General features: G+C 39.5%; 1 protein-coding gene across 4 annotated transcripts in view; it reads right to left on the bottom strand.

Moving 5' to 3' along the window:
- Nucleotides 1–568: 568 nt before the first annotated feature.
- LOC108668193 (protein enabled) overlaps nt 569–15437 on the bottom strand; it is a 66291-nt gene continuing 51422 nt past the window's right edge. For 2 of the 4 annotated variants that reach the window (XM_047881147.1, XM_047881145.1), the window contains exons 3-9: nt 14096–14254; nt 13224–13642; nt 9869–10185; nt 8930–9144; nt 8266–8444; nt 6543–6700; nt 569–5636 (exon numbers count right to left, since the gene is read on the bottom strand). In XM_047881147.1, coding sequence (XP_047737103.1) covers nt 5608–5636; nt 6543–6700; nt 8266–8444; nt 8930–9144; nt 9869–10185; nt 13224–13642; nt 14096–14254 — 1476 coding nt within the window. In that variant the 3' untranslated portion in view covers nt 569–5607. The remainder of the gene's footprint in view (nt 5637–6542; nt 6701–8265; nt 8445–8929; nt 9145–9868; nt 10186–13223; nt 13643–14095; nt 14255–15437) is intronic. The other 2 variants (XM_047881148.1, XM_047881146.1) reach the window with 2 other exon arrangements.

The following is a 15437-nucleotide window of genomic DNA, read 5'->3' as shown; positions in this document are numbered from 1 at the left end:
AGTACCTAAAAATGACCAGGACATGACAAGGCTCTTTGGTCGTCGCCATTAGATTTGACCTGCTCAATGCTGGTATCACAGATACAGCAGACCAAGGCATATAGCCTCATGATATAGGTGGTGCCTACCCTTCTGTGATAATAATATGCTACACTTCACGTTGAACCACTTTTCTTCCATTTAAATAATGCCGTGTTACTCACGGTTCATGTATGTGATTGAAATTAGTGTTTGCACGTTTTGTACAAATGGAATACGAGTAATTTTCTCAGAACCTACTTCTCTTGCTTCTCACTACCCGCATCTCCGTCCATAACTGTTCTAGTTACCTTAGCTCCTTCAGTGTCAAAAGACCAGATTAGTAATTACGTTACAAAAGATTTTGCTCTCGATTCAAGTTCAATGCTATTGTACTTCGTAATCTTCATGTCCAACTAAAAACATTTACTTCCAACATCAAGGTTGTACAGCTTTGGCTAAATAACCGTATATATTTCAATTTCCTCGATTCGCATCGTAACTCACAGCCAATTTTTCTGTTCTCGATGCCTTATAGTAAAACGACGTAGCAAATGATTTCTTTTATTCACAATGGAGTATTTACAAGAACGGTCGGTTAATCTAAGAATATGGCATGTATATCAAACTACGACGACATGTTCACTTTCTTTAAAAACACTACAAATATTAACTATAATGAAATATAGTAGTTATCGAATGATACTTCAACGATGAGCATCGGTCCAATCTAAGCCTAGAGACAAGAGAGTTCAGCGGGATGTGGAATCTTGTTCAAAACATTGCAGCAAGAAGGGCAATTTTGCTCAGGTCACTCGCGCTGTCTTTTAAGTTGGCAAAATATTTTCATAGAAATTTGTTGTCAAATATAATGCTCAATGTTGGTAGGAAATGAACATAAAAGCGGACGGTACAAGTTTACGGAAGAGGAGCGATCATCGGGAAGCACAAGCGAAAGACTTCAGAGGATTAATATTTTCGCACGAACTAGTGAGAAGCGAATCTATGAAGATGATCTCTGAGAAGAGCAAGTGACCTGAGCTTCAAAGCACCTTGGGCCTAACGATAAATTAATGCGCTAAAAAATGGAATGATCGAGAATTTGCCCATAACCTTCAACAAGCGCAAAGCAATGTGGCCACGGCAGCAATCTAAAGTTGGGTTCTCAGAACAGCCGAGCAGTTCCTCCTGCAACGAAGCGAGTTCACTGTTCATGAAACATGGGCAAACGTTATTTGTACCTTCCTGAATAAAAAAAAATACTCATAAGTCTATAAACAATTTGAATAATTCCAAGCTCTTATTGGGAATACCAACATAATTTAGGCCTGTGAATAATTCACATGAATCCGAGTCCTCCTTCAGTTATGCTAATTGTTGTAAAATTCCATACTCAGGGTGATTAGGAGCCGGCGTTTGAACGATGCTCCACTGATAATGGCTGGGTGTCACGAACGGCATAGTTGAGATGTTCAGGGGAGCCGTGGACTAGAAGAACCAATGTTCCCTCAAACTACATCGGTTACCTCAAGTATCCACTAGAAACAGAGGTACTCTTCATGCATTAACCTAACCTTAAACGAACGCTTCACCAACTATGTACACAACCCACTGACAACATCCATCCGCACCAAGCAGTTCGAAGATCAAATTATTTAAATCCTCAGAGAAAGCACCAATTGTTATAATCTTCCTTAGAGTACAGTTGACGAGACTAAATGTCACTAAGCTTACGTAAAAAATTTAGATTTTATCAGATTTTAGTTCTCAGAAAATCATGACCATTTAGTAAAATTTTGCAGGAGCGCGTTGCAATACAAGCGTTAAATGCTAAAGCTTCGTTGTATAAATGAAAGCAACAGCAGACGCCCACCGTCTTAAATATTACAGCGTGATACACTGAACATAATTTAATAAAATTAAGCATCAGAAACGAATTAACAAAAGAAGTTTAAATACTTATTTAAGAAACCACATAATTTATGGAGATGAATCTTCTAAACGTCGTATCTACCGCAAATTAATACACCGCCACATCTCAAAGTTGTGCAAATCACTGGTGGCACAGGTCGTGACTACGAACTCAGCCAGTCCGACATCTACCAAAGTTCGGAGACTCGGGATTCACGAATAAAAATCTGCGCTGACAAAGTAAAGCAAAAAATCAGCAATGTGATAAAAAAAACAGACATTTTTTACATTATAAGCGATGTCCATTTTCTTGTCCCTTAAAAATGGACACAAACTTCATAGTGACGAAAGAGATCAAGATGAAAATTAAATATCAAGTGTTTCCGTTAGCACATAATACATTAATTGCAGAAGCCAGAAATGAACGAGGAGGGTTTCTCCTCGAAACAATAATTAATTAAAAACAGGAAGAACCTTTCGTTACGGTGAACGAATACAACTGAATAACACAAAGCTTGATATTAAAGTAAACATTTATACAACGATATGAACATAACAAGATAATAGAAAAAATGTACAAAACATCGACACATATTACAAGCGACGCTCGCGAGTAAAGAAGAGCGCCTGCGCGTTCAAAAATCTCTAACCAATACAAATAAATTAAGACAATAGGTTAATACAATCTAAATGTGAAGTGTAATCAAGAAACAACAAGAACTTATTTCATCAACTCATTCACTTCTGTTGCACTAAGACACACAATTGTGTCTTGCATTAATGATTCAAAATCTGGAACAACAAAGTAGAGGAAGCGATTTTTTTGTTATACATGCCAAAATCATATGGATAAATAAGCAATATTAGCTAAATAACGGATACTGGAGAAGTTAAAAACTGCTAACAGCTTAACTTGTCTCGGGGTAAAACTAGGATTTAGACCAAGAATTAGAAGACCTCTCGAGTGGACTCTAATGCTTGTATTTCCTCTCGAGCAGCTCCCCAAAAATCTATTCCACAGTGAGCGACACAATTCAATGCCGAGTTCGTGCATCAGTCGGTACCAAGCTAGTGCCAAGTTAAAAATGGCACAAAACTAGCATACTAGAGCTCCTTTAAAAAAAATAAAACTACAGAAAGGCAGCAAAAAGTGGCAGCGCAGCAAAATTTACGGATTTTCTAGTAGAGCAATCGGTCGTACAGGCATGACGATTCAAACAGACTGCACGTCAGGCATTACGATCAAGATAAGATGGTGATAGCAGGTTTTGCGAAAAGATTGCCGCTCCCCAACACGACGAAACCACTTGCACACGAACACGCACTTATTGAATATCTAGGACCTAAGAATGGAAGCTACAACAATACTTCAATGGAGATGAATGACAAGCAGCACGACAATTGAGAGTTGTGGGCTTGCTACTAAGTTCCATTAGGATGCTACGAACAAGTAATGAGGAAAATTAGTAGGCTGCGTTCCGAAGAACAAGGCAGCTTGAGCCGAAACATCACTTCACTTTCCTCGTATTCTCTCCAGTTTACCAACAAGTATCTTTCTCATTGCAGCAAACCGCTGAGTGCGTCAATAGTCAAAGACAGCTCGACGTCTCCATGATTTAATTCATATCTGTATAATTGTGCTTCCAATGCAAGAAGCACACAAACGAACAACTTGCAAGGGTACAGAGCAACGAAAGGCAATTCTGTACAGGCACCATCACCAACTAGCGGGTCAGACATGAAATTAAGTGAAAGTAAGAGAGTTTTTTAAGTAATCTCTTACGGTGCAAAATATGTTTATGCTTTTTATAAGTTCAATGAGAACAAATTTTATAGATTATTGAAATATCACTATTAAATTTATTTCGAAAATATCTTGAATATCACTGGCTGATAAGAAGAGGGCAAATTACTTATTAATGAATTAAAAAGCTTATGGAAATTCACAGGATTAAATGGTGGGTCAATAAAAAACGTGTACTCGGGTAAATAAAATTAATAACCTATAAACAAGGGGAAAAATACGCTGGAATGAGTTAATAATTAAATGCCATGAACATTAATACTGCTATAGACGAGTAATTGTGATAAGGAAACTCGTATCAACGATGAGCGTCACGCATCAACAGCCATCAGAGTCTCGACTCTGCATGCCATTGTCGGCCTTCACAATGAGCGCGCTACGAGTCCCATGTGACGTTAAGTTAGAGCTCTAAGATTGACAGTCACACGTAGAAATAAATGGAAAAAACGTGCAACGAATGTCATAAATGTTAAGTCAACTAAATTCCAAATTTGAACCAGAAATTTGTTATATGAGAACATATGCAGGATTCCTACCAGTAAATGTTGGCGTAAATATTCTGAGCACTTAAGTTAAAAGGAAGAACATTGGCCACCTCGTCACATGAGCTTTGGAACTAAAGCAAGCTGACCGTTAAAGACGTAAACAGAAATTCAGGATCAGGAACGACACATTAAAAGATTAAGAGGTACATTACGTAATAAAAAGCAAGGCGGGAAAATGTCTTATCAGCAACAAGAACAGCCAGCGAAATCCGTCCCGGAATCAAAATACATCATCGTTAAAACTCAGTAAACATCATTACATCGTCCAGAAAAGAACCATCTCCAGTTTGTTTGAATTTACACAAGGTAGTAACAAAACACAACAGATAGTTCTTTAAAAACATTAGAATTACCAAATAAACTTCGGAGTTTGAAGCGTTTCTACAGATAGGTTTCGTGCCGGACGACGACGACAAACAAAACTGTTTTGTTACTTTCACTTGACTCTCAAATGCACTTAGCAACATAACCTTTCTTGACGTGAACTAAAACATTGACCACGAATCGAAAATGTATTGAGAAGGCATAGAGGTGTAAGCATGACACAAGCATTCACACACAACATCCAAATAAGAGACTTCAAAAGCACACAACAGCGTAAGCATGTCAAGCTTTCCTCATGTGCACAGCGTCCTAAGATTACAGTTCGTATTATAAATTAGTCGATGTCCAAATTCTGGCAGGCAGGGAAGAAGTGACTAGTGCAACAGGTCTCCGGATGCACCCACGTCCAAGCAACACATGAAAGATACACGTGAACAGGAAGCATCCTTCAGAGTAACATTGATCCGCAAGAAAGAATGCAATGAAAGCCTTCATATTTGTTCATGGTCTCATCACTGGTATTATTGAACTGTACCAAGTGAACGGAAAAATTTATATCACTATCCTCTGTAAGAAAATCAAGTCACAATAATAACGTACCAAGTGAACGGAGCTATACTGATACTAGTTTACTGCGAAATTCAATCTAAACTCATTGAAAGTAGGAGACTAAAAGTAATCGAGCCTGGGAATTATTTTTTTGAATCTCATTGTTATCATTTGAGTTTTTAAAATGAAAAAAGCTCGACATGCAGCAGAATTGCACCGATATATAAAGATACGTTTATCTTGCTCTGCATATCACAGGCACTCGGCCATCATACTAAACATAAATAAAGTTCCTAATGTCAGCGTAAAGGGAAATCAAAAAGTGGAAAAATATACAAATGCTGGCAGTTGACAGTAAGAGACATGAAGGGTTTCCCAGGTGGAGCCTGTCGAAGCGTCAGGCGTCGCTCACGTCTGATGTATAAATGCGGGCCGGTCAGCAGCTGAGCCCCAAGCTTATCTCCTGTTCAGTTCCATCTTGATCGCTGCGTGTAAACAAGGCGTGGTGAGTGTGCATGTAAACCGTAACTTCAAAAACATAACGAATTCAAACCTGAACCATTTTAAAAGACACATTTTTCCAAAAGATACAAAAAAATTTCAGTAAATTTGAATTTCCAAACAATCTTGAAATTCGAAAAAAACTGGAAATATAACTTCCAATTCATATGCCATTACTGACTGGCAGTTCTAGCGAAATGTCCAATTAAAAACCATGTGTTATGGACAAATTCTGTACGACATTCATCAGCAACTCAGCTAGGCATAGTCTTGATTTCTCGTCACAAGCGCTCGCTATTTTCTACTAAAAAAGTTCAAGTGAATCCCACTAAAATAATAAAACCATCAAGAAAACAATATAAAAAATTATCTTCAATAACAACAGATCACTACAACTAAGCGTCAATAGGAAGCTATTGAAACAACTGATTCACAATACAATCTTAATAAAACAGCAAACATAAAATAACAAGCCCCCAGAAGAACTGCCCTTTAATAACAAGCCCCCAGAATAACTGCCTTTTAATAATAAGCCCCCAGAAGAACTGCTCTTCAATAACAAGCCCCCAGAAGAACTGCTCTTCAATAACAAGCCCCCAGAAGAACTTCCCTTTAATAACAAGCCCCCAGAAGAACTGCCCTTCAATAACAAGCCCCAGAAGAACTGTCCTTCAATAACAAGCGCCCAGAAGAACTGCCCTTCAATAACAAGCCCCCAGAAGAACTGCCCTTCAATAACAAGCCCCCAGAAGAACTGCCATTTAATAACAAGCCTCCAGATGACCTTACCATTAATAATATCAATGATTATAACTGACCTTCAGCCAATAATTATTTCCATGATTAAAACTGACCTTCAACCACTAATAATATCCAAGATTAAAACTGACCTTCAATGATCTCCAGTTTACACTTGTTGACCTCCTTGGTGATGTGAGCCATGAGGTCCTCCCTGAGGTTGTCCAGGTCCTGGCTGGTGACGCAGCCCTCGTTGCCAGAGACGCCGTTTAGTCTCGTGGGGCCGCCATCGTCGCACGTTGACCCAAACCTGGCACGCATTAATTAATTACTTAATTCTCGTTAAATTAGTTAAGCACAGACAATTCAGTTGCTATAAATTGCCCACAATGAATCAAATGAAAACACAATGAAAGCACGACAAATACGTAAGAGTATTTAACTTAAATACATAGGGAAGTTTTCAAGGGTTAGGAAAATATACGCGTGAAATGAGGTTCCCGAAGGAAATACTAATGGGTAGATGACATTGAGGTGAACACAACACATAGAAATTACACACTCTAGCTATATCATTTAAACAAGAATTTAGTTAGGTACACAGTAGAGTTTGATTAATAGCCGTGACAGAATTTTTTCTTAAATGGAGAACTAATTTATCACATCATGTGGATTATGCTGGGCGTTGAAATGATTACGAGTTTAGACATGGAGATCAATTGATCAGTGATTACAAACTAGATGGTAAAAGGCATGCGTGAATTCAAATAAATGAAGGTGTTATTTAAATACACCATTTGAAACGAGTCACGATTTATATAAACTTCATAAACATGCACGGCGACACGGTGAATGCGCAGGAACAACGGAAATTTAGCAGGCGGAAGAGTTTTTTCAAAGTCTTGATATATTATTAGTTATCCTTCAGTGTGAATAAGGTCACAGCAACAACTAGCTCTTCAAAGGAGAAAGAAAGTATTTAAAAAAATTAAACATACATGCCATAGCGTCCACTATTTGACCGAAGGTCATCCCTTCAAGTGCGCTGAGTCAAGCTTGTGGCGAATTTTCAAACACTAGTCCATTGTGGTAAGAAATCTAAATTAATACAATTGCATCCCAAGCCAGAAATTACGAAAAATATTCGTTTATACCATGAAATGAAAACAAGCCGTGAAATAGGACATGATCAATAGGCCCTTTGGTGCCATCTCAAAGACCTAATTCAAGGAGCGCTTGCAACTTTTTGACAATAGAAAGTAAAGGCAAGGGTAACACTTAATGTCTATAGTGACTATGTTTACATACAAGAGAACACAATACGTTATATTAGAATAACGCAGTGATGAGAAGGCACGTCAAGGAATAAAAACATATTAATGTAAGTAGATCATCATGAAGAAGACATCCAAACATAAGACAAGCAGACTGCATAGACCAGAGGTTGGAACACCACGAGAGGTTATCGGACATACGTAACAAAACACGGTAAATGGCAACTCAAATCTGTCGTGTAGCCAAATCTTCAGAGGTACACAGACTCTAGTCGCCTCTCTGAAAATTTAGTGGGCTAATCGGATATACTTTCACAAAATCAAAGAGTGTTGGCAATCAGTTATACTTTCTCAAAATTCAAGTGCATGATAATAGGTTATACTTTCTAAAAGAGAGCAAGTAAGGCAATCGGTTATACTTGCTATCAATTCAGGATTATGATACTTGGTTATCACCCTTAACAACGCCATGACAATCTGGTGTATTGGTTTCACGACAGAGCAAGTGACCAGAGACAGGGCAGGCCATGCAGCGAGTACGAGGCACCGGCCTACCACTCGAGTACACCAGACGCCGTCCACTGCCGCCCCCAAATCTTACATAGAAGCTGACCTCTTGCGGGCAGGCTTAGGAGACTCGCCGCCCCCGCCTGACGTGGTGCTGGAGCGGCTGCTGGTGTTGTTGTTGCTCGTGATGCCATTTGTTGAGAGCTTGCTGCTGCTGGGGCTCTTCTGGCCCAGGCCTTTCAGGGTGCCGCCACCTCCACCGCTTGTGTTCTCCTGCGTATAATTTAAGAATTAATGCGTAGGTTAAGCATTAGCAAGAACATGTCCTTCAACTAAGTCAAATGAATCTCAAACGTTTTGTTACAGAGTGCTGGACTCGACAGAAATCAATAACTAGAAAGATTTATTTTCAAGTTTCTCCCCCATCAATGTCCACAAATTAAGTTGATAAATCAAACATAATTTCTATTTCGGATACGGAACATAATCGCGCATTACCATCATTACTCGCACGCCCGCCGCCGCGTACCAGTCACGGAAAACCTGGACACATTATGATGGGTATACGACAATGTAATGGGTATACGACAACCCAGTACCCATTACATTATCGTACACCCATCACATTCTTGTATACCCATCACACTGTTTTGTTGTATTCCCATCACATCGTTATTTCCAGGTTTTCCATGACCGGTACACACATATTAAATATCGTTCCTAACGTAAGTCGAGTCTGATCAAATGACGCGACTTACGGCAGCGTTGCCATTAGCTTGGGTCTTGGCTTTCCTCCTGGCGAGGGTGGCGGCCATCTCGTCCATCATGCTCATGCCCATGAGGGGCGGGCGGTCCGCGGGGCCCTTGCCGATGCTGCCGCCGCTGCTGCCCCCCGAGCTGCTGCTGCTGGTGCTGTCGCTGTCAGGAGGCCGCATCTTGCGCAGCTTGGCCGTCGCCAGCGCCGCTGATAGACCTGATAAAATAATCACTATTAATCACCGGCTCCTCCATCGTCTTTATTTACCATCAATTTGCATTTGGTAATTTTCTCAAATTCTTTTGGTGGTTTTTGATGCACGGGAAACAAAACGACAAACAAGCAAGGAAACCAAATTGGATTCAATCTCCTTCTTATACAATTTTTCAAGATTATCTACTGATTTTAGTGATCTAGCGGCCATTGTTTGCTTAAAATTCAACGAAATAACAAATTTTCAAAAGATTAATTGTAAAAAAATTGAAACAATTGATTTCAATATTGCCAAGGAAATCAATAAATGTAAATTTGAAATTGACACTCATAAGATTTAAGAAAAAACAATGAAACTTCTCTATCGCCAAAGAATTAAAAAGGTGACACAACATTCAGTGCTTTTTGTCACGCAGGGATGATTCATACACGCCAAAAACGTCAGAATTTCACAGTCAAGCACCAAGGTTCAGATCTTCGTTTTAATAACACTAGATTCCTTCGATGCGATAACGCTTCATGTAAATATGTGAATTTAAAATAAATTCTGCAATCGTCAGCATGATTATTAATTATTCAGTTATTGAATTAAATATCAAATTTCTATCTATAGAACAACAAGGAATAATTATTCAGTTAATGAATTAGATATCAAATTTCTATCCATAGAACTACAAGGATCATTTTGGCTCAGATTTGTAGCGGTAAAAATGTGTCGTTAACTCACTTGTCCCGCCAGCGCCGTCGTCCTGCGCTGCCGCCAGGTGATGCGAGGGCGGCGGCGGGGGTGGGGGAGGACCGCCACCCATGGGAGGAGGAGGAGGTGGGGGAGGTGCAGGAGCTGGGGAACTCAGCACCGGGGCAGGAGGAGCGTGAGGTGGAGCAGGAGGAGCAGGTGGTGCTGGTGGTGGAGCTGGAGGCACCACACCGGGGCCGGTGGGAGCAGAATTGTTACGGTGGTGGGAAGATGGAGGAGGAGGGGGAGCCTGGGGAGCCATGCGGAGGCCTCCAGACAACATCAACGACTCGTCACGCGTCAGACTCCTGAACATCAATTCATTTAATTCATTTATTCATCGTGGCTGAAAAGAATGAACATCAATTAACTGATAGAAAATTTTGAGGCTGAATAACAATCGATTTCACATAGGAAAACCTAGCAGTGGAAAAGTAAGAAACGAAACGTTCTATACAAATGCCAAATGAATTTGGTTCTTAGCAACCGACTTCTCCTTGAGTTTATATGACGTTTAGGACGCGTCTACATCATCGGGGATTAATCAATTAGTAAGTCACATGCCGACTTTTCTTCAATAAAAAAATACAAGTAATCTGTGACCAGGTTATGCTGCACAATCGTGCCTATTTCTCTTTCACACAAATGTACAATTAAACATTGTCTTGTCAGATTTTACAAATAGAAGCTTTAATATTCAACTACAATTCTAAGAATTAATGAAATTAGCGATCAATAAGTACATTCCCAAAAGAATTAATATACATAGTTCGCTAACACAGCACGCAGAAAACATAAATTCTATGAGCAACTTTAGGAAAGTAACAAAACTAGGTTTTAATATGAAATAATCTATGGATTAGTGAGAAACGAACATCAAATCAGCAAGAGTATTACCTATACAAGTAAGTGAATTTATTCCCCACTGACATATTTGATTAGCAGGAAGCACCAGAATGAGCCGAAGCATAATAAGTCAAATATGCGAACGTGGAAGCTGAAGCCATAATGTCAACAGAAGTAGATTATGAGCGAGGAATGAAGTCAGCAACGTCGTCTCGACAGGCGTAACAAGCGATGAATTTATGGTCAAATATCTCATTGCATGAACTGCGCGAATAAAATTTACTGAGATGTACAGTGGATATAATGCAAAATATGATGCGCTGAAGTAGAGCCACTAGCATGGACTGATGAAAAGGAGCTAGGAAAAGGAAAAGTGGAACATCACAACAACAACAATAATGAGCGAAGCATAAGTATTGAATACTCAGAAGAATCATTTTAACATAGCAGAGGCCTAAAACCAACGAGAATGACAGTGATGTGATCGACAGCAGATTGCGGTCGCTCAGCAATCATCGTGTCGCCTAAATTTCATGACAAAAAATTCAACCTAAACACAATAACCCGGTGAGTGTAGATGACAGGAATATCAAGCGAGTTAAACTTTCACATTCTCACTTCAGAACTGATGGGTTCGTTGAGTCGATGGAAGAATCAGCGAAAAGGAAATGTTTTAGTGAAGGAAAGTATTTAAGAAGCTGAATATTTTTTCAAGAAAGAAATATTAAAGTGGTGATGAACAGAGAGTTTGCAGTTCAGATATAATTATGAATTGTATGCAAAATTTTAAGGCTTAAAGCATCAGCAAAGAGAATATAAAAAAGTGGAGTGAAGAAATCACCCAAAGATAAATGAGCAGGACACACAAGAAGAAGTATACTTGGCACAAAAAAAAAACAGAAATAAGAAAATAGCAAAGCGTCAATACCTGCAGACAAGATGCTGTCGCACCCGAGGCTGCCTTCAGCTAAACACTTACAAAAGGACTGGAGAAAGGTTGGACAAGTCCCGACTGTACATCTCATTGCATGTGATCACTCATTAGCTTTAAACACAACAAAAACCTTCAACATAGAACCTCAATGAAACAATTCCTGCCACCCTACAAGGAGTCTCCCTAACATCAACTGGTGGTCATTTTTACACACCAATGACCAGGAGAAAGTTGTAGCAAGTGGAATAGAAATGTTTCTTTATATAATACCGAATAGCGATCAAGACTTGATTGGGAAACTTTTATTTAAAATGTGCAGCAGAATATTGCTTAATGCACCTAGTCTTCTTCTGGAGACTGAACAAGCAAGAGGGGAAACATGTTTGAAACAACAACGAACTTAATATCATGCGGAAGGACCAAATTCAGTCACAATTCAGGGGCCTTTCTTTAAAGCAATAGTCGAATGCTTAATTTTTGACAAAAAAAAATTAGCATGCTGCTCACAGAAAAATACCACGGATTATCTAAATTAAAAATCATGCATTAAAACGATGTTATTTGATCTCTATTTGATCCCTATCATTATTATATATTAGGGAAACTTGAACACCTATTGTATCAAACATTAATTTTGTACCTATTCCCAAAGAATAGCATAATAAAATTGAGATTTCCAGAGTTTTACCAGAAGGTTATCATTTCAATGTAAAGAAGTTATATTCAGTTCAGCAAGTCTAACGTACAGCGTAGGGAAGTGAGATAAAAAATTCAATACGTTCAGAAATTGCTCGACTGTTTTACAAAAGTCTAATGTAATAAGTTTTATAAGTCTAAAAATATTTGGTAATTCAGCATCAAAAAACGTTCATTCGCACAGCACATGTATTGTTTAGTAAACACAAAGAGTAGTTAATATTTCTCTACAGTAAAGCAAACAAATGAATTTTGTACAAAGCTAACGTTTTGAATGAAAACCACAACTGCTGTCGCATCAGCTTTGAATTATAATTGTTTCAAAAACGGATGTCCATATGAAAGAAAATGTTCGAATATACACGATAGCTTAAACCAAAGGCGAAACTAATAATGAAAAAAAAAGATATAAACCAATAAAGTCCCGACTACAATATGTACAAGATTTTTATAACATCAGCGGGGGCTTGATATATGATATCTTCTACACCATGTATATAAAGCAGTGAGAGGTGTGCGTTGTGTTTTAAATATATGACGAGAGCTGCCCACTATAATTCAACAGGCGGCACCACACAACAAACAACACACGAAATCAGACTCACTGACTGCGAGTACATCTCGCAGCAAATATCTTCACCTCACAAACAACACACAAATACAGACTTGGTGAGCACGATGCACTTAAAAAACAGACATCTCTACATCACGAATAACCAGTATTCAAATATAGACTCACTGACCCTGATGAAATCTCAATGCAAACATCTTCACCTCACACACCAAGCACAAAGACACACTCATTGACCACGGATGGATCTCAAAGCAGACATCATCTCACACACGGGACGCCAGCCCCGAGGGTCGTACCGTGTGTCCTGGTAGTGACTGAAGTTATCATAGGTTCGATCCACTTGCTGCTGGTCTGAGTACTGTGGTTGCTGGTCAGCGTACTGTGCTGGCTGGTACTGTGGTTGCTGGTACTGCTGCTGCTGTGGAGTACCTCCGTAAATGTGCTCAGGAGCACTCGTGCTGTGACTCGTGCCGTACCTGTAGGCCAGGTCTTCGTCGTACACCTGAGGCAGCGGCTGTTGTTGGTAGATGGGCTGGGGCGGCGGCTGCGACTGGTATTGCTGGAGTTGGTGGGGAGGTAGGGGAGGATTTGATTGTTGGTGGGGAGGGGGTTGAGGAGGATGCATTTGTTGCTGAGAGGGCATCCCAGGGGGAGTTTGATGAGGGGGAGGGGGTGGAGGCATTTGTCTGCCTGCCCCAGGACCGTTATTGAGAATCTGCACAAGCAGCACGAGATTTAGTCTGAGCAGTTAGCTGCATAGCTCACACTTGATCAGTTTAATCAACATAATAACAATAACCAAAGAAATGTACAGTTGAATAATAAAGTAGCTGAGAGGCACTCAATGAACACTCAAGTTTACCAACGATTACACGCAAAAAATTGTCAGCTTTGCTGCATGGTTGGTCGATTGGTCTCGTAATCTTAAGCTTAAAAAGTCAGCATTTTCACACCCACCGACAACGACAAGTCAAAGCAACACTATCAAAGAAAAATAAGTAACTAAAAAGTTATTATGAGAAGTCACGCTTAGTTATTTTAGTCTATACAATTGTTGTAATAAAAAGCCTTAAAAATATAGCGGATTCACATTTGAAATCACAGATAAAAACATTTCTACTGGAAGTGGAGGAGTTTTTGAGGCGCTATAACTAGCATGAGATCGCACCTCAAGGGCCTGCGTAAGCATGGCTTGAGCGAAGGCGTCCGCGTCATCTTTACTGGAGAAGTTGAGGCCGTAGACCTGGCGGTTGTCCCGCCACTGATGGAACGTCGGCGTCGCTTGGTTGTACTTCAAAGCTTTCTGGATAGCGCAGTTGATCACAACCTGGCAAATGTGATAAGCTTAATAGCAGGGAAAAGAAATGCATCACGCAGTTACATGGCTAGCCCGATAACGCAGTTGATCACAAACTGCCGAAGGCTTTGAAGTTCTTGTAGGCGTCCGTCAAGAACAAGGCAACACCAACCTATTTATGATCATTCTAAACTTCCCTGGTCCATTATAATACTGATTTATATTTATCTTTAGACTGATATTGCACGATAAGAATAAACGTGTATTCGTATCATGACCAACCATAGCTTCTGTATGCCGTCAACGACACCAAATCGGCAAATTTCTGCAATTATTTTGAACCCGGGAGACGAAAAGTATATTCGTTGACCAGTTTGTCGGCATTCAGTCTTCCAACAGTAGCGTTACTTGCAGACAAGTACAGATAATAGAGACAAGCACAAGACCGTATGCTTGTAACATCAAGGAGTGAAAAGCGCTAGGAAATACAGGTGATGCATGCAACACATAATAATGACATGGATGCCTTGACCTGTTAATCGCGAAAATATTGCTATTTGTATGATGTTGAATAAGATAATATTAGGTTTCTTAGAATGAAAAAACGATTGCCTTGCAACAGAATCTGATCTGATCAGCGAGCAAGAATGGCTGCAGTAACGTGAGGCGGTGAGTCATGTGATGATAAAACGCTGAGTTGTCAAACATCTTCAAGGCTAGCTCGCCGGATCTAGGGAAAGATCTCGAACAAGGAAACGATGCACAACCGACAGCAAATAACCATAAATATTCAAAGCCAAATGTGATGTTAACAATCAAAATATCGACCTATATGCTTTACTATTTGAATACATCTAATGGCTTTGCTTGTTAACTTGATTTAACGAACAATTTTATAACATAAATTTGATGTTCGTCTCAGATTTAATTTGCAAATTCATAATATCAATGTTTAGAACCTGTTTCAATTAAATTCTACAACATAATAACGCCAGAAAATTACAAATCATTGACTAGTCGACCTGTACATGGCAAGTCTACCAACTATCTCAAAGCAGTGACTGATTTCAGCAGGGAATGATCTCTCTTAGCAAGGAATGATCTCTCTTAGCAGGGAATGATCTCTCTTAGCAAGGAATGATCTCTCTTAGCAGGGAATGATCTCTCTTAGCAAGGAATGATCTCTCTTAGCAGGGAATGATCTCTCTTAGCA

This window comes from Hyalella azteca, unplaced genomic scaffold, assembly GCF_000764305.2.
Source record: "Hyalella azteca isolate HAZT.00-mixed unplaced genomic scaffold, Hazt_2.0.2 contig7177, whole genome shotgun sequence".
NCBI lineage: Eukaryota > Metazoa > Arthropoda > Malacostraca > Amphipoda > Hyalellidae > Hyalella > Hyalella azteca.
This window is presented reverse-complemented; position numbering and strand designations above follow the sequence as displayed.